The sequence below is a fragment of the Erinaceus europaeus genome, chromosome 5, assembly GCF_950295315.1.
Source record: "Erinaceus europaeus chromosome 5, mEriEur2.1, whole genome shotgun sequence".
Classification (NCBI taxonomy): Eukaryota; Metazoa; Chordata; class Mammalia; order Eulipotyphla; family Erinaceidae; genus Erinaceus; species Erinaceus europaeus.
The window spans coordinates 12,554,961-12,578,591 of record NC_080166.1 but is presented as its reverse complement, the minus strand read 5'-3'; the positions used below and the strand labels follow the sequence as shown (position 1 = coordinate 12,578,591).

The window sequence follows — 23,631 nt, the reverse complement described above, 5'->3', positions numbered from 1 at the left end:
GCGGCTTCTGTTCTCACACCGCGTGTCGGCCGCAAGCAGCCTGCCTGCACCACTGCACCACGTTGCAGACAGACAGACGCCTCTTCACTGAAAATGCAAAGAAACCCAACAGGGACTTTACAAGCGGCTGAGCTCTCACCTCCAGCCGCTCTGAGCAGCAGAGTCCAGAGCAGGCGAGGTGGGTGCCTCCCCCTGCCGCCCCCCAGGAGGGGCCCAGTGCTGGTGGCTCCTGTCAGCCCTGAGCTCTCCCCTCACAGGCTGCAGGAGGGAAGCTGGGCTGTAGCGACGACGCAGGAGGCCTCAGCCACTGCAGGTCCCCGGACGTCACACTTCTTATTCACGGCTTTGGGGCCAATGGGTCTGTGGAACCCGGTGTTTTAAAAGGCTTTCTCTTGGCCGGCCGGCCAAAGGCCAGCTCACCTGGATAGAGGGTGAGTGACCCAGGTTCGAGCCTGGTCCCCCTGATATTGAAGGAAGTTTCTGTGCTGTGATCCCTTTCTCTCTCTCTCTCTCTCTCTCTTCCTTTTTAAAATTATCTTTATTTATTGGATAGAGACATCCAGAAATCAACAGGGTAGGGGTGATAAAGAGGGAGAGAGACAGAGAGACCCCTGCAGCCGTGCTTCACCACTCGCAAAGCTTTCCCCCTGAAGGTGGGAACCGGGGGCTCGAACCTGGGTCCTTGCACACCGTAACATGTGCGCTCAACCAGGTGCGCCACTACCAGGCCCCTGCTGTGGTCTCTTTCCTTCTCTGCCTTTCTTCTTTACTTCTATCAAAGAAAGAAAAGGCTTCTTGGGCTGAGGAGACAAAACAGTCATTCAGCAAAAGACTCTCCTGCCTGAGGCTCTGAGGTCCCAGGTTCAATCCCCAGCACCACCAGCAGCCAGGGCTCAGCAGGGCTCTGGTTCATCTCTTCTCTCTCTCATTAAAATAAAATAATTGTTTTTAAAGAAAAGGTTTCCTCTCATCTTTCACCTGAAGTCTATACTTCTCCTATTTCTTTCGAGATATAGGGAATGGTCTTGAGGGGAATCCTAGGACCTTCTTTGCCCTTGCCCACACCCCCTGCCCTCCCCCCCCACCCCCGTCCAAAGAGAAGAGGTGAAAGTGAGGGTTCCAGGATTCTGTAAGGTCACAGTGACACTCCCCTCCCCAGGGCACCACTGTCACCTGCACTGTGGGGAAGGGAAGAGACTGTTCTAGAACATTCTGACCAGCTGGGATCTCACTACGGGAAACAGAGGCAAGGCTGTGGTGCTGCTGGGGCCTGTCCTTGCGTCTCACCTGTGCAACCCCCTCCCCCCCCTGCAACCCCGTCTGCAGCAGAGCTGGGAAGCTCCCCCTTCCCGGAGCCCCTGGAGCCCCTGCTGGATAAGGGCTCCCGCAGCAGCCTGCCGGGTCATGTCCCTGCGCCAGGGAGAGAGGATTCCCCCCAAACAGACTGGATCCCTGCCCCTGCCAAACTGAGACCAGCGGGAGAGTGACCCGGACAGCACAGCACAGACAAGGCCAGGGATGTGGCGGCCTCCCCCCCCAGACACGGACAGGAGAGCCGGTGGCCTGGGGTCCCCAGGGGACCGACCAGCAGGAAGCTGGCAGCAGGCGGGCTGCAGGGACACAGGGGGAACAGGCGGGGGGGGGGGGGGGGGACTGATGGCGTTCAGTAAGCATGCAGGACACAGAGAGCAAACCCCCATCCCTCGTGGTCTCTGGGCAAAACAGAGGCCCCTCCCTGACTCTAGCAGGTGTCTGCGGGGATACAGGGCTTCTTAGTGGGTCTAAAGCTTGAACCCGGTCAGCAGGCTGGAGAGGGGAAGCTCCCTCGTCCATCCCCGCCCTCTCCAGCTCTGGGGCTCTTCCTGACACAGACAGGAAGGCTCTGGCAGGCAGGGGTTTGCCCCTCAGTCCAGCACTGAGTTCAGAGTCCTCTTCCCAGATGAAAAGGATTAGAACCCCCCCCCCCGGGGGGGTTGTTGAGGAGCCGTGGGGGAAGGGGTGTGAGACGCACCTGCGGACAGGTGCTCCTCATTTCCTGGAGGGTGTCTGATCTGTCCTTGTAACCCCAAAACAACCACACCTCTGCCTCTGTCTTGTTGCTGACATTTCTTGAGCACAACTGTCACCCAAGGTGCTGCTCTGGGGTGTGTGTGTGTGTGTGTATATGTGTGTGTGTGATGGAAACACACATAGAAGGCTGCAGGCTCTTGGAGGTGCTGGGGGCACAGCAGGGAAAGAGAGATGAGGGAGTGTATGGCAGGGGGGTGTGGGGCAGAGGAGACGGGCCAGAAGGGAAGGGGAGGAGGAGATGGAGGGGGTGGAGGAAGGTGCGGCAGGGAGGAAAGCTGGGTGAGGCAGGAGAAGGATCCCAGGTCACCTCTTTCTGTGTCAGGGAAAGAAGTCAGCTTCCTCTCCCATCCACATCCTAACTAGGCCTGGCCCTGCTCAGCTTCTGACCTGAGAGAAGTATAAGGTATGGGGGGGACTTGGACAGAAGGTAAAGGCAGGACCATGAAACACACACACACACACACACACACACACACACACAGAGAGAGAGAGAGAGAGAGAGAGAAGGAGAGAGAGAGAGAAATAGACAGCTATATAAACATCCCATCTTGGGAGTTGGGCAGTAATGCAGCGGGTTAAGTGCAGGTGGCGCAAAGCACAAGGACAGGCATAAGGATCCCGGTTTGAGCTAACGGTTCCCCACCGTCAGGGGGGTCGCTTCACAGGCAGTGAAGCAGGTCTGCAGGTGTCTGTCTTTCTCTCCCCCTCTCTGTCTTCCCCTCCTCTCTCCATTTCTCTCTATCCTATCCAACAATGGTGACATCAATAACAACAACAATAACTACAACAACAACAACAAAATAACAAGGGCAACAAAAAGGGAAAATAAATAAATAAATAAATAAACGCTTCACAGGCGGTGAAGCAGGTTTGCAGGTGTCTGTCTTTCTCTCCCTCTCTCCTTTTCTCTCTGTCCTATCCAACAACGATGGCATCAATAATGACAACAATAACTACAACAACAATCAAAAAACAACAAGGGCAACAAAAAGGGAAAATAAATAAATAAATAAAGTAAGTAAGAAAGAAAGAGCCCATCTCTGCGCCCTTGGGAGAACCACTGCAGTTTCCGTGGAGGGGATGGGGACGCAGAGCTCTGGGGGTGGGAACGGGGTGAAATTATGCCCCTGTGATCTTATAATTTTATAAATCAATATTACATCACTAACTTAAAAAACAGGGACCTTCCTTTGTTCTGAGGAAGAACTGTCAAAGCCATCTCTGTCCCCACCTCCCCTACTCCTGTCTCTTAAACATCAAGGCCAGAAGGTCGTCACAAACAATAGGCAGCCAGCTAACTCCTGGCGGGAGGCAGCCAGCAGCCAGAGACAAGTGCCAGACCTGCGTGCAACCCGCCGCTTCAGACAAGCACGGTGTTTGTTATAAGGACCTTCAACGCCCTGTGCTGGTACTTTCTCCTGTCCCTGTCCCTCAACCCTTGGCCCTCAGAGGGGGCGGAGGATATCAGCCCCACACCCCGAGTTAAACTGTGGGTCCCTCCTGCCCCATCTCTCATGCAGTGGGGGGTCTTCGATTTCAGTTGACGAGGGGGTCCTCGGTAGAGGGTAAGGGACAGAGGTGTGGGGGAAAGGGGGTGCCAGGGGCAGGAAGAATGTAGGAGAAAAGGGGGAGTGAGAGAGGGTTCGCCAAGCAGTGGGAGACGGACAGATGGAGAGACAGAGAGGAAGCAGGCGGCAGAGATGGGTAGGGAGCTCTGGGGGAGCAGCGGGGGAGGAGGGAGGAAAGTGTTCAGGGAGGGGTGAAGGCATCTGGGGAAGGAGGGAGGCACCCCAGTGTACAGGAGGGGCCAGCCCTGTGCTCCCCACATCAGGGTGCCCCCACAACCCAGCAAGGGTGCAGAAACCAAGCCTCTGGAGGGGCCAGATGTGAGCCCCCAACCCGTGTGTGTCCTCCCCCAGTACCAGGCCAAGGACAGATAAGCCAGGCTGCTCAGGAGCGCGCAGTGCAAACCCCAAATTGTCAGCAAAGGTGGAAGACACCAGCCTTGTGCCCCACCTCTGTGCACCCACCCCCGGTCACCAGCAAGGAGGCAGACATCCCACACCTGGAGAAGTCAACCTTGCACCCCCACAATCGCCAGCAGTGGCACAGAGACAGGCACCTGGAGGGATCAGTAGTCCGTAGTCACCCCCCCTCCCCAATGCAGGCAAGGGCGGATGCAAAGACCAGGCACCTGCAAGGTTCTACAGTTGGAGTCCAGCCCGCACCTGGGGGGGCGGGCTCCATCGTGAGCTCCTCTCGCCCTCTCATTGCAGGCAAGGGGGAACCTGCAGGGGTCAGCCGTGGGCCCCCACCTATTGCCAGCAAGAGCGCGGAGACCTGGCACCTGGGGCCAGCCATGCAACCCCCCCACTCCTACTCCCACCCACAGACCATTGCCAACAAGGGTGCGGAGACCCGGCCCCCGGGGGGTCAGCAGTGCGCCTCCCACCCCCCAAACTGCCAGCAAAGGCACGGAGACCCGGCACTCAGGAGTTCAGCCGCGCCCCGCCCCCCACGTCCAACTACCAGCAAGGGCGCAGAGACCCGGTACTCAGGGGGTCAGCCGTGCCCCCCCTTCCAACTACCAGTAAGGGCTCGGAGACCCGGCATCCGGGGGGTCAGCTATGCGCCTCCGCACCCCCAGCCGCCAGCAAGGGCGCGGAGACCCGGCACCCGGGGGGTTAGCTGTGCCCCCCAAACTGCCAAAAAGGGCGCAGAAATGTGGCGCCCGAGGGGTCAGCGATGCCCCCCAACCGCCAGCAAGGTCGCGGAGACCCGGCACCCGGGGGGTTAGCTGTGCCCCCCAAACTGCCAACAAGGGCGCAGAGATGTGGCGCCCGAGGGGTCAGCCGTGCCCCCCAACCGCCAGCAAGGGCGCGGAGACCCGGCACCCGGAGCCGGCCGTGCGCCCCCACCCCGCAGAGGCCCCGGACCAGGCCAGGCCGAGCCGCCCCCAGCCCCTCCCCGACCCCCTTACCTGGCCCTTGACCAGGCTGGCGGCGAACTGGCGCATGACGGCCTCCACCGTGTAGGCGCTGGACCAGCCGCGCGGCGTGAGCAGCTCCATGCAGATGGCGCCGCCGTCCAGCACGTAGCCGTTCTCCAGGCGCGGGCTGAGCACCCGCATGAAGGGCGGCGAGAAGGGGAAGTTGTCAGGGAAGGTGAGGTTGAGAAGGATGAACTCGGTGTTGGTCTCCTTCATGTCCTGCCACAGCACCGAGTCCTGGTCCACCTGGTGCAGCTTCACGTTCCAGTCGAACAGGCTCTCGTCCACCAGCTCCACCGAGATGAAGCGGTCGCTCAGGCGCGCGATGTCCTGCAGCTCCTTCATCAGCCGCCGGCTCCGCACCTGCGCGCAGTGCTGCGGGCGAGCCCCGGGGGCCCCCGGCCCGCCTAGGCCCCCCGCGACCCCCGGCGCGGGCTGCGAGGACGGCCCCGGCTCTCCCGCGCGCTTGGCCTTGGCCTTGCGGGGCCCGGGGCTGGCGCTGCTCGCGGGGGGCGCGGCGGGGGCGGCGGCGGGGCCGGGGTGCGCGGCGGGCGGCGGGGGGCCCCCCGGAGGCTTGAGGCCGCTCTTGGCGCCGCCCTTGGCGCGCAGGGACGCGCTGTGCGGGCCGCCGCCGCCGCCGCGGTGCGGGTGCTTGGGGTCCTCCGTGTCGCGGCCGTGCAGGCGGATCAGGCCGATCTTGCGGAGCAGCGTGGCCATGTTTCGGGAGCGCGGGGCCGGGGGCGCGGCGGGCACAGGACGCCGCCCGCCGGGTGCGGGGCGCGGGGCGCGGGGCGCCGGGCGCGGGACGCGGGGCGCGGGGCGCGGTGCCGGGCCCAGGGGCTCCCCGCGCGGCCTGGCCTGCTGGCGGCCCCGGGCCCGGGCCCCCCGTTCCTGTCGGCCTCCCCTGGGTGCGGGGCGCAGAGCGAGCTGCAGGCTCCGGGCCGTCGTCCCGCCCGCTGCTGGCCCGGCGGAGGCGGCCGTTCGTCTGAGCTCGGCGCCCGGCAGGGGCGGGAAGGGGCGGCCCTGCCGCGGGGGGCGGGGGGCGGGGCGGAGCCGCCGGCTGGTCTGCGCCCCCGCCGCCCCCCCTCTCGCCCGGCTCCGGCGGAGACGCGCTCGGCCGCTGGGGGGAGACAGCGCAGCGCCCGGGCGCGCGGGAGAGGGAGGGAGCGCAGAGCCCCAGAGCTCCGGGCTGGCGACTGGGGGTGGGGTGGGGTGAGGAGGGGTGAGGAGGTGGGTCTGGGGGCGCAGGGTTCCAATGGCCCTGGCTGGTGTGTGTGATGGGTCTGGTGGCGCAGGGTTCCAATGGGCCTGGCTAGTGTGTGTGATGGGTCTGGGGGCGCAGGGCTCCAATGCCCCTGGCTAGTGTGTGTGATGGGTCTGGGGGCACAGGGCTCCAATGCCCCTGGTTAGTGTGTGTGAGTGTCTGTGTGTGTAGATGGGTCTGGGGGCGCAGTGCCCCAATGCCCCTGGCTGGTGTGTGTGATGGGTCTGGGGGCGCAGTGCCCCAATGCCCCTGGCTGGTGTGTGTGATGGGTCTGGGGGTGCAGCGCCCCAATGTCCCTGCCTAGAGTGTATGTGTGTGTGTGTGTGTGTGTGTGTGTGTGTGTGTGTGTGTGTGTGTGTGATGGGCCTGGGGGCGCAGCGACCCAACGCCTGGGGATGGCGGGGGAGGGGTGAGACGTGGGAGGATGTGGGGGTCTGGGGGCGCAGGGCCCCAATGCTCCAGGTTGGTGTGTGTGAGGAGGTGAAGTCTGGGGGTTCAGCATCCAAACACTCCAGGGTGGCTGCTGGATGGGGGTGAGGAGGTTGGGTCTGGGGGCGCAGCACCTCAAAGTCCAAGGCTGGGGGAGGGTCGGGGAGGGGTGATGTGAGGAAGTGGGGTCTGGGGGCGCCTAGCTTCCTAGGGTGTGTGTGAAGAGGTGGAGTGTAGGGCCCCGGGCTGGTGAGGGATTGAGGAGGTGGGGACTGGAGGCGCAGCTCCCCCATGTTCCATGCTGGTGGCAGGGAGTGGCTGAAGAGGTGGGGTCTGGGGGCGCAGCACCCCAAGGTCTTGGCATGGGGGGATTGAGGCGCTGGGGTCTGGGGGAGCACCCACCAATATCCCGAGCTGGCTGGTGGGGTGGGGGTGAGGAGGTGCTTTTCAGTATCTCGGGCAGGTGTGTGTGTGGATGTGAAGTCTGGGGCTCAGCGCCCCAACCTTCTGGGCCGGTGGCGGCTTGGGGGCGCAGGGCCCCAGCATCCTGGGCTGGCCAGCCGGCGGCGCTGATGAGGCGGGTCTGGAGGTGCTGCCTGGGTCTGGGTGTGTTGGAAAGAGGTGGGTTCTGGTGGCGCAGCTCTCCGCTCTCCATGTCCCCACTGGTGGGGGCATAACGCCCCGAAGTCGTGGGCTGGTGGTGGGTGAGGAGGGGGATCTGGGGACGCAGCTCCCCTAAGTCCCTGGCTGTTAAGGAACGTGAGGATGTGGGGTCTAGCGGCGCAGTGGCGACCTTGACCTTATATGACCTTATATGACATATATATGCGCTGGTGTTCAGGTCCCGGGGTTTCCAGGTCATTCTGCCCAGTCGTCTGAGCTTCTCCCCCTCTCCCCCAAGGCTCCTAGACTTAGCCTCAGACCTCACCATGGTGCTGGGGGGTGGGGAGGCAGGGAGGCAGGAAGACACCTGTGTGGGGGGCAGAGGACAGGATGGAGCCCCATCCTACCCTGGGGGGCTCCAGTTTGGCGAGCTTTCAGGTGCTTGGGGTCCCGAGTTGGGAGATTGCGCTGGAAGAGGTGTGACCCACAGAGTTCTAGGGAGGCTCTGGGGCAGTCCACTGACAGGGAGGGCCCTCCATCAGTTTTCTCTCCCTTCCCTCCTTGTCCCTCCTGCCTCTTGAAACTTCTTTCTTGCTCTCTCTAGCTCCTTCCTCCCTCCCTCCCTTCCTCCCTTCCTTCCTTCTTTATTGGAAGGTTAATGGGTTACAATACAGTTGTTGGCACATGTGGGACAATTTCTCAACTCAGCATGACAGGAGTTTGCAAAAACAGCCTCCCTCCAATCTGAGGTCCTTTCCCACCATCAACACCAGGGTCCCAAAGCTCCCTCCTTGTCCAGTCCTTCCCCCACCCCCACCCCAGTCCTTTACTTTGGGGCAAGACACCCTGTTCTGCTTGGTGTTTCCCCTTCTGTTCTGATGTCTCCACTTCTGTCCCTGAGTGAGATCAGCCCATCTTCATCCTGCTCATTCTGGCTTCTTCTTCTAGCGTTTGCCCTTCTTCCGTAGCCAGTCAACAGCGTCAGGTTGAGCCTGATGTAAAGTTTTGAGACCTCCTTTGAATCTGGAGAGGTGGCAGTCGTTGACTATGTGGGTCATAGTCTGTCTGGAGCCGCAGGGGCAGTTTGGGTCGTCTCTGGCTCCCCAGCGATGGAACATAGCGGTGCACCGGCCATGGCCTGTTCCATAGCAATTGAGGAGGGCCCAATCATAACGTGCTAGGTCAAAGCCGGGTTGACGCTTGCAGGGGTCTGTGATGAGGTGTTTGTTCTTTACCTCAGCTGACTGCCAACTCTGTTTCCAAGAGACTGGAACAGAGAAGTTCAGTGTAGGCATAGGGGACCAGATTGGGTGATCTGGCTGATGTCACTTCACAGGATGCCTTCCAGCTCCATTCAAGAGGAAGAGGTAGAAGAAAGTGAATCATTATTCTTCACAGCTGGGTAGTATTCCATTGTGTATATCCATCCCAACTTCCTTTTAATCTGGTGAGATTTCTGGCAGAAAGCAGGTCCAGAGCCTCAGTCACTGGAGTGAGTGGGGATGAGGTGTTTGAGGGGCAAAGCCAGTAGCCAACACAGGTGCTCAGGGATAAACCCCCCCCCCCAATAATAAACAGCAGATTGAGGCATCTGTCTTTCCTGACTGTGTCCATGTGACTTTGGACTTGGGGAGCCCCTGAGCTCACTAAGGGAACCTGTTCATTCTGATACTCTCGTGGCTTTTTCAGAGTTTCTAGTGTTTGTTTTTTTTTACCAGAACCCTGCTCAGCTCTAGCTGATGGTGGTATGGGGGATTGAACCTGTGATCTTGGAGTATCAGGCATAAGAGTCTGTTTGTGGAACCATTATACTATCGCCATCATTATACCATTTATTTTATACTTTCTCCCCATAGTTAAAAAAAAAAAAAGGTCACTGGTAAAAGAACCCTAAGGGCCTCTGAGAAGTCTCTTGTCTCTGTGTGTGCGCATGTGTGTGAGCGTGTGTGGGTGTGTGCGTGTATGTGTGTGTGTTTGAGGGGTCTCAATAATGTGGACTCCCCACACCTATGACCATCTCACTTTGACAAGGTGGCTTAAACTATTAAGTGGAGAAAGGAGAGTCTCTTCAACAAATGAAGTTGGGAAAATTGGGTTGAAACGTGCAAAGGAATGAAACTGAACCACCATATTTCAGCAGACACAAAAGTGAACTCTTTTTTTAAATTTTTTTAAAAAAATATTTATTTTATTTATTTATTCCCTTTTGTTGCTCTTGTTGTTTTATTGTTGTAGTCATTATTGTTGTTGTTGTTGGATAGGACAGAGAGAAATAGAGAGAGGAGGGGAAGACAGAGAGGGGGAGAGAAAGATAGACACCTGCAGACCTGCTTCACCGCCTGTGAAGCGACTCCCCTGCAGGTGGGGAGCCGGGGTTCGAACCGGGATCCTTATGCCGGTCCTTGTGCTTTGCACCACCTGCGCTTAACCCGCTGCACTACAGCCCGACTCCCAAAAGTAAACTCTTAAGTGGGCCAGGAACTTGGATGTTAGAGCAGAAACTATCAAATACTTAGAGGAAGATATTGGTAGAACTTTCTTCCCTCCAAATTTTATAGGTCTCTTCAGTGATACCAATCCATTTGTATGGAAGACAAAAACAAAAATAGGCCAATGGGACTACATCCAATTGAAAAGCTTTCACACAGCAAAAGAAACCAACATCCAAAGACACTTTTCATAGAATGAGAGGTTTTTACACATCATATTTCAGACAAAAGGCTAATAACCAAAATATATAAAGAGTTCCCCAAACTCAGTAACAAAAAACAAAAACAAAAACAAATGACTTCATCCAAAAGTGGAAAGAGAATATGAGCAGAATATTCACCAAAGAAGAGATTCAAAAGGCCAACAAACATGAAAAAAATGTTCCAAGTTATTGTTAGAGAAATGCTAATAAAGACAATAAGGAGATACCACTTCACCCCTGTGAGAATGTCAGACATCAGATAGGTCAGTAACAACAAATGCTGGAGAGGCTGTGAGGACAAAGTACCCTCCTCACTGCTGACGGGAATGTCAGTGGTCCAATCCCTGTGAAGAGCAGCCTGGAGACTCTCAGATGCTAGAAGTGGACCTGCCCTGTGACCCTGCAATTCCTTTCCTGGGGATAGATCCTAAGGAACCCAACACACCCATCCAAAAAGATCTGTGAACACCTATGTTCACAGCAGCACAATTTGTAATAGCCAAAACCTGGAAGCAACTCAGGTGTCCAACAACAGATGAGTGGCTGGGCAAGTTGTGGTCTAGATACACAACGGAATACTACTCAGCTATTTAAAATAATAAATTTACCATTCTTTCTTCGCCTTGGACAAAGGTTGGAGGAATCATGTGAAGTGAGATCAGCCAAAATGAGAAGGATGAAGATGGGATGATCTCACTCATGGACAGAAGTGGAGAAATAAGAACAGAAGGGGAAACACCAAGCAGAACATGGACTGGGTTTGGTGTCTTGCCCCAAAGTAAAGGACTCTGGGGTGGGAGGCTTTCAGATCCTGGTGCTGATGGTGGAGGAGAGGACCTGGGCTGCGAGGAGAGTGTTCTGCGTAAAAATTGAGAAATTTTACATATATATCAGCAACTGTATTTACTGTATTCCATTAATTCCCCCTATTAAAAAAAAAGAGATTGGATCTGGGAATGGTGGAATCTGTGTTCAGGCACATGGCAGCAGCAATAACCCTGCTGGCAATAAATGAATAAGTAAATAAATAAATAATCTATCACAGAATCCAGCATAAAGTAGGAAGTCAACAAATGTTCATATTACAATAGCTAAAGAAGTGAGTAAGTACAATTCATGTTTATGCTAAAAAGAAGTGTGGAGCTAGGTTTCCTGGGGCTCATCCCCAGGAGAAGGGGGTGTTCTGAGCTAGGTGAGCCGAGGCTGCCTGCACCCCTGGGTGCCTCCCCCTGGCAGAGGGCACTGTGCATTCTGCAGGCTGTTTTCAGATGGGGGACACAGGCCGGCAAGCTGGCTGGGTCAGACATGACTGAGGACTCTGAGGGGACCTGGATCTGTCCAGTCTGGTTGACGCCAGGGACTATGGTAACAAGGACAGTGGCCTGGGACAAGGCCTGGCTGTGGGGGCCCTGCCTGGGGCGTCCTTGCACCTGCATGAGCAAGCTGGTGGGAACTGGCAGTGCTAGAGGCAAGTCTGCTTTCATCACTTCTCCTGCAAAGAACCCCTCAGGGTGTCCTCTGGCCCATTTTTGGGCGAGGAAACTTAAGTTTCTAAGAAGACCAGTAACTGATGCAGTTCAGCCCTGTGCCTCAGAGTCTGGGCTTCTGCAGACCCACAGCACTGGTGGACACAGGGCACTGTCCTGTCTCTGGGTTCCGTTCTCACTTCTAGTCCATACAAGAAAGACAGAAGCAAATAGAACCTGATCAGTGCAGATTGGTGCTCTGGTCTCTCTCAGTCAGTTAGATAAAAGGAGGGAGGCAGGAGATGGCTCAGCCAGTAGAGCACATTCATTGCTTTTGGTATAAAAGAGCCCAAATTTGATCCCTAGCACCAGGTGGGAGCACCATGGACAGCACCCATGGTGACTATGGAAGGTGGGCATGGCTGTGGGGTCTCTCCTCTCTCAGCATCATGCATAGCACCCAGGGAGCCCCATGGAGCGTAGGTAGGGCTGTGGGGGGGGTGTCTCTTCTTTTTCAGCACCATGCACAGCACCCAGGGAGCCCCATGGAAGGTGGGCAGGGCAGTGGGGTCTCTCCTCTCTCAGCACCATGCACAGCACCCAGGGAACCCCATGGAGGGTAAGCAGGGCTGTGGGGGGGTCTCTCATCTCTCAGAACCTGGCACAGCACGAAGGGAGGCCATGGAGGGTGGGCAGGGCTGTGGGGTCTCTCCTCTCTCAGCACCTGGCACAGCACCCAGGGAGCTCATGGAGGGTGGGCAGGGCTGTGGGGTCTCTCCTCTCTCTGCACCATGCACAGCACCCAGGGAGCTCATGGAGGGTGGGCAGGGCTGTGGGGGTCTCTCCTCTCTCAGCACTAGGCACAGCACCCAGGGAGCCCATGGAGGGAGGGCAGGGTTGTGGGGTCTCTCCTCTGTCAGCACCAGGCACAGCACCCAAGGAGCCCATGGAGGGTGGGCAGGGCTGTGGGGTCTCTCCTCTCTCAGTACCATGGTCAGCACCCAGGAAGCCCCATGGAGGGTGGGCAGGGCTGTGGGGTCTCTCCTCTCTCTGCACCATGCACAGCACCCAGGGAGCTCATGGAGGGTGGGCAGGGCTGTGGGGGTCTCTCCTCTCTCAGCACCAGGCACAGCACCCAGGGAACCCATGGAGGGAGGTCAGGGTTGTGGGGTCTCTCCTCTGTCAGCACCAGGCACAGCACCCAAGGAGCCCATGGAGGGTGGGCAGGGCTGTGGGTCTCTCCTCTCTCAGTACCATGGTCAGCACCGTGGTCAGCACCCAGGGAGCCCCATGGAGGGTGGGCAGGGTTGTGAGGTCTCTCCTCTCTCAGGACCCTGCACAGCACCCAGGGAGCCCGTGGAGGGTGGGCAGGGCTGTGGGGGTCTCTCCTCTCTCAGCACCAGGCACAGCACCCAGGGAGCCTCATGGAGCGTGGGCAGGGCTGTGGGGTCTCTCCTCTCTCAGAACCCTGCACAGCACCCAGGGAGCCCCATGGAGGGTGAGCAGGGTTGTGGGTCTCTCCTCTCTCAACACCATGGTCAGCACCCAGGGAGCCCCATGGAGGGTGAGAAGATGATAGATAATCTTTCTTGTATCTTCTTTCTATCTGTTAGAAAAAAAATAGGCAAAAGAAAAAAATTGCCAAGTGATGGAGTCATCTTCAAACATCAAGCCCTATCATTAACCCTTGTAGAAAATAAAATGATATTCATGTCAGAGGAGAAGAGATGAAAGAGAGATGCCACAGCCCTGCTCCCTGACCTATGGGACTCCCCGAGTGCTTTCTGTGGTGCTTTCATGTGGTGCTGGGGTTCAGGGCCACACACACAGAAACGCATGGCTGTGCAGGGTGAGCTAGCTCCTGGTTCCTCCAAACTAGTTATTTAGTTAGTTTTTGCAGCTTTGGGGAAAGAACTGAGGGTTTCACAAATGTGTGATATCATTAACAGACCTCATCAGTCAATTTCTTCATTCTATATGAGGGACAAAAAAGAAAGAGATGAAGAAGAAGGAGTGGAAGGGAGGGAGGGAGAGAGAGAGAGAGAGAGAGAGAGAGAGAGAGACTGACTAGTGGTCCAGGAGATGGTTTAGTGGACTTTTGAAGTGTGAGGTCCTGAGTTCAATCCCTGGCAGCACATGTACCAGAGTTCATTCTCTCTCTATCTCTCTCTCCTAGCTCCTTCATGAATAAATAAAATCTTTAGAGAGAGACAGACAGACTAGAGCTTCACCACTCAGCTTGGGCACATGGTGGTGCTGGGAATTGATCCTGGGACCAGGGCATGTAAACCTGGTGCACTCCCACCTCTCTGTCCCCCTTACTGTTAAATAGAGTCCTTAGAGTCGTTTATTATCCAAATGCAGGTGACCTTTGAAAGACCACAATTAGTACTGATGCTCGGATGAGAGGCCAAGGCTGGATCCACTTTCCAGAGATGACAGAAGCACACAGCAGCCCTGGACAGAACCTTCAGTGGTTAAAGGCCACAGATCCTCAAAACCTGGATGGCAGTCTAGTCACAAGCGCCAAGACCCAGAGCCAACCCAGGTGCCCAGGGGCTCATTAGGGGTTAAAGAAGCTTTGGTCTCGGCACACAAGGGATGGTCACTCAGTCATAAGGAAGGCGAGATCTTGTCTTTGCTCCAACATGGAGGGTCAGAACAGATGACGCTAAGTGTGGGAGGCCAGAAGGAGACAGGCATATGCCAATGACTTCAGAAACAAGCCGTGAGATTCTAATGCAAAGCTGAGGTCACCCAAGTGAACGTGAGAGGAGGGGCATCATGGTGGCAGACATGGGTCGGGGGTAACACACCATCTGCGGATGATGAAGACATATCCTTAGTTGTGCCATCTCGGAGACCAAGTTTACCTCTATAAAGAAATTCTGCAAAAACAAACAAATGCCTGTGTGTACAACAAGTCTAGAAGAGTTAAGTAGCTTAAACCTAATCCACTTGAGGACATTATGTAGCCATCGCATGCTCGTTACGGTGATTGTCTAGCAAAACAAAAATATTGATGCTCCACAGAACAGTTTTAAGTGAAACTGCAGAGTGCAAAATTATATCCATACTGTAACTACAGAGACATGAAACGATGCTGAGGAAAAAAGACTCAGAGGAGGAAAAAGTGGAGTGGGGGCAGGGGAGATACCCACCCTGGTAAGCTGCCATCTTGCCTGCCCTGCACCTTAAGACACTGTAGGCCCAGTGCTCAGTATCACCTTATGCCTGAACTGAGCAGTACTCTGGGCCTCTCTCAATCTCTTTTATAATAAATAAATAAATCCTGGGGGTTGGGTGGTAAGCACAGCAGGTTAAGCACACATGGTAAGAGGCACAAGGACCAGCATAAGGATTCTGGTTCGAGCCCCTGGCTCCCCACCTGCAGGGAAGTCGCTTCACAGGCGGTGAAGCAGGTCTGCAGGGGTCTATCTTTCTCTTCCCCCTCTCTGTCTTCCCTTCCTCTCTCAATTTCTCTCTGTCCTATCCGACAACAACAACAGCAATAACAACAATAATAATGGCCACAACAATTATAAAAAAACAATAAGGGCAACAAAAGGGAATAAATAAATAAATAAATCTTTTGAAAAGCAGAAAAGGTAGCAATGCTGAGACTCTCACAGCCCCACTGCTAGGCCAAGGAGGTAGAGATCTTCTCCTGAGTTTCTTGGTCAGTTCTCTGTCCCCTGGTATCAGCACAGGGCCTCCCTGCTGCTGCTCCAGATTCTGAGGGCAGTAGCAATGGAGACTCACAGCTGCCTTTGGTGAGTCTCAGGGGAGTCCTCTCCTCCCTTCAGCCATCTTGTTGTTGGTGAAACAGACTGGAGGTGTTGTCTCAACTGGTAAACTGTTACCTGCCACTTAATCTCTCCCTAGGCTCCTCTCTGTCCATGAGCCACACATGCTTGCACTGGCTGGTGATTTGGTGGGTTCCTGAAGTCGTTCTCGTCCTGCCTTGTGGTCCCAGGTGGTCTCCTTTGTGTTCCTAGTTGACCCGGGAGAGGAGAGAAGCACAGCTGCTGCTACTCCGTAGCCCCACCTCCGGAAGTCCTCCCTTCTCTTTCTGGCTCATCTCACGTCACAGGATTCCTTCAAGCTCCATCCAAGAGGAGGTGAAGAAAATGACTTCATCACTCTTCACAGCTGAGTAGTATTCCATCTCGTGTACAGACCATTTTTAGAAGGCTGCGGGTGCTGAGCTGAAATGACGGCTCCTTGTCTGAAGCAGCCGCAGTCCGGGCAGGTCCGCCTCTGCCCAGCTGCCAGAAAGTGCTTCAGTATCCCCGCCTCTGCTGGTTCATGGTCCCCAGAGTTATGGGTTCTAGTCGCCTCTTTCTCTGGTCATCTCTGGGGCCAGGGCAGAGCCTGCGTGAGCCATCACTGTCACCATTCTGTGAAGAGCCCCTTACAGTTTTGAGCAGAGGAAGAAAAAAAAAAAAGAGTCTAGAATGATTTTTGTAATTACAGAATGTGGCTTTTCTTTGGCAATTTTGAAGGAATGTCTGAGTGAGGAAATGAGTCACACTTTCTTTTCTCTGAAGAAGAAACTGCTCAGTCCTAAGGAGATTCCCAGAGCTAATCATCTCATTTCTCCTGTCCTTTTCATCTTTGCTGGAGGAAAAGACAGAGTCTTTCTGGTTGTGTGGAGTGTGAAGTGACAGCTGATTTGACGTGCCAGGGTGGCATCTCCATTCAGCAGCACCTGAAACATTAGCTCTAAATATAGGTGCAAATGGAGTGTTCTAAGCAAGGGGAGTCAGATCTGCTGTGGCACAGCCGAGGGCTCGTGAGTGATATAGTATAATTAGTCGAAACTGAGACCGTGTATTATATTTACCTGTGTTTTCAGGCATTAGAATATAATGGAATCTTAAAATTTTGTATTTGTCATTTTTATTTGATAGGACAGAGAGAAATCAATAAGGGAGGGGGAAATAAGGTGGGAGACACCTGCATCATTGCTTCACTGCTCATGAAGCTTTCCCCCTGCGGGTGGGTGGGTGAGGGGGTTTGAACCGGGATCCTTGAGCATGATAACATGTGTCCTCAATCAGATGTGCCACCATCTGGCCCCAGATAGAATGGAATATTCAGAAACTTTTTTTTAAACGAATTTTTTTCCTTTTGTTGCCCTTGTTGTTTATCATTGTTGTTGTTGCTGTTGGACAGGACAGAGAGAAATGGAGAGAGGAGGGGAAGACAGAGAGGGAGAGAGAAAGACAGACACCTGCAGACCTGCTTTACCACTTGTGAAGTGACCCCCTGCAGGTGGGGAGCCGGGGGCTCGAACTGGGATCCTTAGCTGGTCCTTGCGCTTTGTGCCACCTGCGCTTAACCCGCTGTGCTACCGCCTGGCTCCCATATTAATTTTTAAAAAATCATTTTTAATTAAGAACAAGAGAGACCCAGGTACCATGCAGCTCTGTCTTGTGCTGGTTCTGGTACTTGAACCCGGGACATCTGAGCCTCAGATGTTAAGTCTGCTGTGCTAGCACTGGGTACTAGTCCCCCAGCCCATAGATATACTGGCCAGCTGTATATGATAATGTTTTATTGCTCTCATGACACCTTTGAAAAATAAGATTGGAAATAGAAGAGGCCTTGAAATCCTGGCAAGGTCTTATGTTCAAAATTATTTCACAGAGTATTCATCTTCATATGGTTGAGCCTACAGATCTAAAATGTCCTTTTCTTTTTTCTTAATTCATGATTTAATAATGATTGACAAGAATGTGGTATAAGAGGGGTACAATTCCACACGGTTCCCACCACCAGGGTTCCTTATCCCATCCCCTCCATTGGAAGCTTCCCATTCATTATCCCTCTGGGAATATGGTCCCAAATTCTTTATGGGGAGCAGAAGGTGGGAGTTCTGGCTTCTGTAATTGCTTCTCCGATGGACATGGGTGTTGGCAGGTGGATCCATACTCCCAGCCTGTCTCTCTCTTTCCCTAGTGGGACAGGGCTCTGTGGAGGGGAGGCTCCAGGACACATGGGTGAGGTCATCTGCCCAGGAAAGTCAAGCTGGCATCATGGCAGCATCTGCAACTTGGTGGCTAAAAATCATTAAGATATAAAGCAGAACATTCTTCTTCTTCTTCTTCTTCTTCTTCTTCTTCTTCTTCTTCTTCTCCTTCTCCTTCTCCTTCTCCTTCTCCTTCTCCTTCTCCTTCTCCTTCTCCTTCTCCTTCTCCTTCTCCTTCTCCTTCTCCTTCTTCTTCTTGCGTTTGCCCTTCTTCCATAGCCAGTCAACAGCAAAGCTGTCAGGAGCTGCTTGTTGCTGGCTTTAAAAGTGACTGGGATCCATGTGGATTCAGTTGGCTAGGAAGGATCGTCAGTTTCCCCAATGAATGGGTACTCACGGGATGCACCATGAGAAGGTCGATCCAATGCAGAACATTAATAATCAGAAACCTAAAAGCAGAAGTATAGTAAATGAGATTTGGGATCTTCATGTTGGAAGAAGCAAGGAAGTCTATTTTAGGTATATTCCAAGGGGCCCATGACTAGTAATTTTTGCTTGAGCCCAACAGCTAACATGCAGGTGGGATTAAAGCCTTATCTAGGAGAATGGTGTCAGAGTTGGGAATAGGATTATACAGTCAACATCTACCCCCTAATCAAGATATGGAATATTTTAAAATATATATATATATAGTTTATTTATTTATTATTGGATATACAAAGAGAAATTTAGAGGAAGGGAAGGTAGAGAGGGAGAGAGACAGAGAAACACCTGCAGCCCTGCCTCACCACTCATGAAGCTTTCCTCCTGCAGATGGGGACCAGGGTCTTGAACCTGGGTCCTTATGCACCGTCATGTGTGTGCTTAACCAAGTTTTCTGCCACCCAGGCAGATATTTTCATCCCCCCTGGAACTTCTCCCATGCGGCTTCCCCAGAAAACTTGCCACAGTTCCCTGGCAGCGGCACTGCCCACCAGTCCTTGGTTTTCAACTGTGAGTAGGTGGAGTCCTTCACACCCTCCCTCCATCTGGCTTCACTAAGTCAATATGTCGTAAGTATGTGATCTTATAGAGGGATTCTCCCGTCATGCTTTGTGTGGAGTTTGTTTATTTATTTTTAAAATATATAGTATGGATCGACCTGTCAACACCCATGTTCAGTGGGGAAGCAGTTACAGAAGCCAGACCTTCCACCTTCTGCACCCCATAATGACCTTGGGTCCATACTCCCAGAGGGATAGAGAATAGGAAAGCTATCAGGGGAGGGGGTGGGATACGGAGTTCTGGTGGTGGGAACTGTGTGGAGTTGTACCCCTCTTATCTTATGGTTTAGTCAATGTTTGCTTTTTATAAATAAAAAAATTAATATATATATATTTATCTATTGAATAGAACCAGAGAGAAATCAAGAGGGATAGGGAAGATAGCAAGGAAGAGAGACACCTGCAGCCCTGCTTCACCACTTGTGAAGCTTTCTTCCTGCAGGTGGGGACCAGGGGCTTGAACCTGGGTCCTTGTGCACTGTAACACATGTGCTTGACCAGGTGTGCCATCATCTGGCCCCTTTGGTGTTTATTTATTTTTTTTAATAGTTAATGTTTTTATTTTATTCCTTTTCCATTCCTTCCTTCCTCCTCCTCCTCCTCCTCCTCCTCCTCCTCCTTATTATTATTATTACCAGAGCCCTGCTCAGCTCTGGCTTACGGTGGTGTGGGGGACCGAACCTGGGACCCCTCAGAGCCTCAGGCAGGAAAGTCTTCTGCAGAGATACATGCCGTCTCCCCTACTGTGGTGTTTTTCTTGATCAGTAGCAGTCATTGCATGAAGAGACCACAGTCTGCTCATTCCTCTGCCTGTTGAGAGACACTGGGGTTGCTTCCGGTTTTAGGCTCTGTGGATACAGCACCTGTACATGCTCACACACAGACAAGTGTTTATTTGAGCAGCGGACAGATGCTTTCACTTCTCCCAGGTACATGGCTCCATCAAGGACAAAGTGTGTGTTTAGCATTATGGCAGCTTCAAGACTCTGCTCCCAGTGGGCTGGACCCTTTTGCTTTCTTTCCAGAATAAAGGGTAGCAAACAAGAGAGGACATTCCGGGGTGGTGAGGTGAGGGGGGATCGCACACAGACAAGAGCAGATTGGAGCAGACACAGGTCCAAGAACTGCCTTCTCTCCCAACAAGTAAATGCATTTTTAAAAACATGACGCATAGGACGCTACTCCCCTCCACCTCAGGATTTCAGAATCTGACAGCGTCCCATCTGCTTACTGGATGGAGTCAACACACTTGGTGATGGAGATTATATAAAATATTTCTTCTGGGTAAAAGTTGTATTTTTGGATCACTCCTAGTGGTTCTCAGTTGCAACTTGCTCTTCTGTATTTTTTAATCTTGTTAAAAATGTGAAATGCCAGTGATAAACCTTTTCTGCAAGAGACGTGCCTCTTTTAGACACAGGAGCAGATCACTGTGATGTTCACGTGCGAACCATCTCTAGTGATTCACTGAAGCGACCTTAGTTGGACTTTGTGGGGCTACCCCTAAGAGTTCTTATTTTCTTGTGTGTTTGCAACGCTGAACACTGAAGTGCATCAGATGTGGTTACAGCCTTTTGGCCTCACAGCTGTGTTACTGTTGACACCAGCTCCTAAGATAACAAGCTCGCACAACAGAGGACACATCCCATACCACAGGTGCATCCAGCTAAGCCCACATATCACCATGCATAAGGACCTGGGTTCAAGCCTCCGGCTCCCCACCTGCAGAGGGGACACTTCACAAGCAGTGAAGCAGGTCTGCAGGTGTCTCTCTTTCTCTCTGTCCTCTATCTCCCTCTCCCCTTTCAATTTCAATTTCTCTCAATCTTATCCAATAAAATGGCCGCCAGGAGCAGTGGGTTTGTAGTGCTGGCACTGAGCCCCAGTGCTAACCCTGGAGGCCAAAAAGACTGGTGGTGAGAAGAAGGCAGGTTTATTCAGGTTCTTCCAAATTGAGAATATGGCAGACTTATGCTTCCTCCAAAATCTTCCAAATTGGGAGTATGGCAGACTTATGCTTCCTCCAAAATCTTCCAAATTGAGAATATGGCAGACTTATGCTTCCTCCAAAAACCACCCCATCCCCACGTTGGAGTTTAATGACTTTATAGAGAAAGAAAGGGAGAAAAGACTTGGGAAAGGGACGGTGTGGACTGGTGATGGTGAAGGGGCCCAGGCCCAAGGCATCCATCTGGGATCCCTGGAGAGTGTGTTCGACCTGTACCTCACTAGTGTTCTGAGATCAAGTTCAAGGAGACACTGTTGTACTAGATTAACACCTGAAGCCCTTTTAAAATATTTTATCTGATTTTATTGCATTCCCTTCAGAGTTCCTGCTGGGGCTCGGTGCCTGCACTACGAATCCATTGCTCCTGACTGCTCCTGGCGGCTTCTGGTGGCCATTTTTCCCCATTTTACTGCCCTTGTTGTTTTATCGTTGTTGTTGTTGTTAATGATGTCCTTGTTGGACAGGACAGAGAGAAATGGAGACAGGAGGGAAAGACAGGGGGGAGAGAAAGACAGACACCTGCAGACCTGCTTCACTGCCTGTGAAGTGACTCCCCTGTAGGTGGGGAGCTGGGGGCTTGAACCGGATCCTTGAGCGGGTCCTTGCAGTTTACACCATGTGTGCTTAACCTGCTGCGCTACTGCCTGCCCCCCTTAAAATATTTATTTTATTTTATTTTATTTTATTTTTTTTATTTTTCATGGACCTGTATTCTCCCCACCCACCCACCCACCCACCCCAGAGTCTTTTACTTTGGTGTAATACTCCAATTCCATTTCAGGTTCGACTTGTGTTTTCTTTTCTAATCTTGTTTTTCAACTTCGGCCTGAGAGTGAGATCATCCCATATTCATCCTTCTGTTTCTGACTTATTTCACTCAACATGATTTTTTCAAGGTCCATCCAAGATTGGCTGAAAACGGTGAAGTCACCATTTTTTACAGCTGAGTAGTATTCCATTGTGTATATATACCACAACTTGCTCAGCCACTCATCTGTTGTTGGACACCTGGGTTGCTTCCAGGTTTTGGCTATTACAAATTGTGCTGCCAAGAACATATGTGTACACAGATTTTTTTTGGATAGATATGTTGTGTTCCTTAGGCTATATCCCCAGGAGAGGAATTGCAGGATCATAGGGTAGTCTATCATGTCAGATATGAGAATAGCTGTTCCTGCCCTTTTTTGTGGGCCATTGGCTTGAATGATAGTTTTCCATCCTTTCACTTTAAGTCTGTGTTTGTCTTGTTGCGTTAGGTGAGTTTCCTGTAGACAACATATTGTTGGGTTGTGTTTTCTGATCCATCTCCCTACTCTGTGTCTTTTAATAGGTGAATTCAGGCCATTGACATTTATTGATATCAAAGATTGAAGATATTTTAACGCCATTCTTGTAGAGTTTTAGAGTGTTTTGATATGTGTTCTATTTGTGGTGGTCTGGTTGTTTATAGGAAACCTTTCAGAACTTCTTTCAAGGCAGGCTTGGTGATGGTTGCTTCCTTCAACTGTTGCTTGTCTGAGAAGGTTTTGATGCTTCCATCTAGTCTGAATGACAATCTAGCAGGATATAGTATTCTTGGCTGAAAGCCTTTCTCATTGAGCACTCGATAGATATCTTGCCATTCTCTTCTGGCCTGTAGTGTTTGTATGGAGAAGTCTGCTGCTAATCTTATGGGTTTTCCTTTGTAGGTGACTCTTTGTTTTCCTCTTGCAGCCTTGAGGATCCTTTCTTTATCCTTATTCCTTTCCAATCTAAGTATGACATGTCTTGGTGTCTTTAGGTCTGGGTTAATTCTGTTTGGGACCCTCTGGGCTTCTTGAATCTTTATGTCTTTGATGTTGTCTAGACTAGAGAAATTTTCAGCTATTATGTTCTGGAGAACGCTTTCTTCCTCCCCTTCTCTTTCTTCCTCTGGTAAGCCAATAATGTGTATATTGTTTCTTTTGAAGTCATCCCATAGGACTCTGTTGTTGTTTTCAGCATCTCTTAATCTCTTTTTGAGATCTCTTACTTCTTCTTTAGTTGTCTCTAATTCATCCTCAATCTTGCTAATTCTGTCTTCAGCCTCATTGATTCTATTCTCTCTGCCCTCTACTGCTTTCTGGAGTTCATCTATTTTGTTGCCCTGCTCTGATACTGTTTTAGCTTGTTCAGCTAGTTGCCTTCTTAGCTCAGCAATTTCAGCTTTCAGCTCTCTAATAACCATGAGATTATTAGAATTTTCTTCCATATTCTCATTTGTTGTTCCTGCAGTTCTGATTACAATTTTTTCAAATTCTTTACTCACTCCTGTTATTATTTCCTTAGCTAATGTTTGGATGTTGAACTCGTTGTTTTGTGCTTCGCCCTCTGGAGGACTTTTAGCTGGACTCTTGTCCTGGTTCGAGTCTCCATTATTTTTTCTTGTTGTTTTAACCATTTTATATAAGTTAACAGTTTTTTCAATCCCTGAGTTGGAGTTCAGTGGTGTAAAAGCCTTTTTTTTTTTTCCCCTGTAGGCTATGGTAGCCTGAGGGCTTTTAAACTATCAATAGGCTTCTTGGCTTAATCAATGACTCCTGACCAAGAGATAAAGCAGGGTGTGGCAGAGATAATCCAGTGGTTATGCAAAGAGACTTTCACAGCCCTTCAGCTATGCCACCGAGGTATAGGTCTTCTCCTGAGTTTCCCGGTTAGATCTCTGTGCCCTGGTGTCCCTCCCTGTTGCTGCTCCAGATTCTGAGGGTAGTAGCAATGGAGACTCAGAGTTGTACTTGGTGAGTCTCTGGGGAGTCCTCTCCTCCCTTCAGCTGTCCCCTTGTTGGTGGAGCAGACTGGAGGTGGTGTCTCCACTGACAGACTGTCGAACTGTTAGCAGTCACTTAATCTCTCCTTAGGCCCCTCTCTCCTCTCTGTCACCAGCCACGCGTGTTTGTACTCACGGGTGATTTACTGGGTTTCTGTGGTCATTCTAGTCCTGTCTTGTTTCGGTCCGGGTGGTCTCCTTTGGTATTCCTAGTTGATCCGGGAGAGGAGAGGAGAGGAGAGAAAGCGATCTGCTGCTCGTAGCTCCGCCTCCGGAAGTCGAATCCCCCTTAAAATATTTTTATTTAT

The 23,631-nt window shown here is 52.4% G+C and overlaps 1 protein-coding gene and 1 long non-coding RNA gene across 3 annotated transcripts in view; one reads left to right on the top strand and one right to left on the bottom strand.

Annotated features, from left to right (window-relative positions):
• UBE2QL1 (ubiquitin conjugating enzyme E2 Q family like 1) overlaps window positions 1-5,849 on the bottom strand; it is a 33,729-nt gene extending 27,880 nt beyond the window's left edge. Inside the window, exon 1 of the mRNA XM_007520542.3 lies at window positions 5,051-5,849. Coding sequence (XP_007520604.2) covers window positions 5,051-5,776 — 726 coding nt within the window. The 5' untranslated portion in view covers window positions 5,777-5,849. The remainder of the gene's footprint in view (window positions 1-5,050) is intronic.
• LOC132538586 (uncharacterized) overlaps window positions 1-23,631 on the top strand; it is an 890,943-nt gene that overhangs the window by 354,208 nt on the left and 513,104 nt on the right. The gene's annotated exons all lie outside the window — the stretch shown is intronic.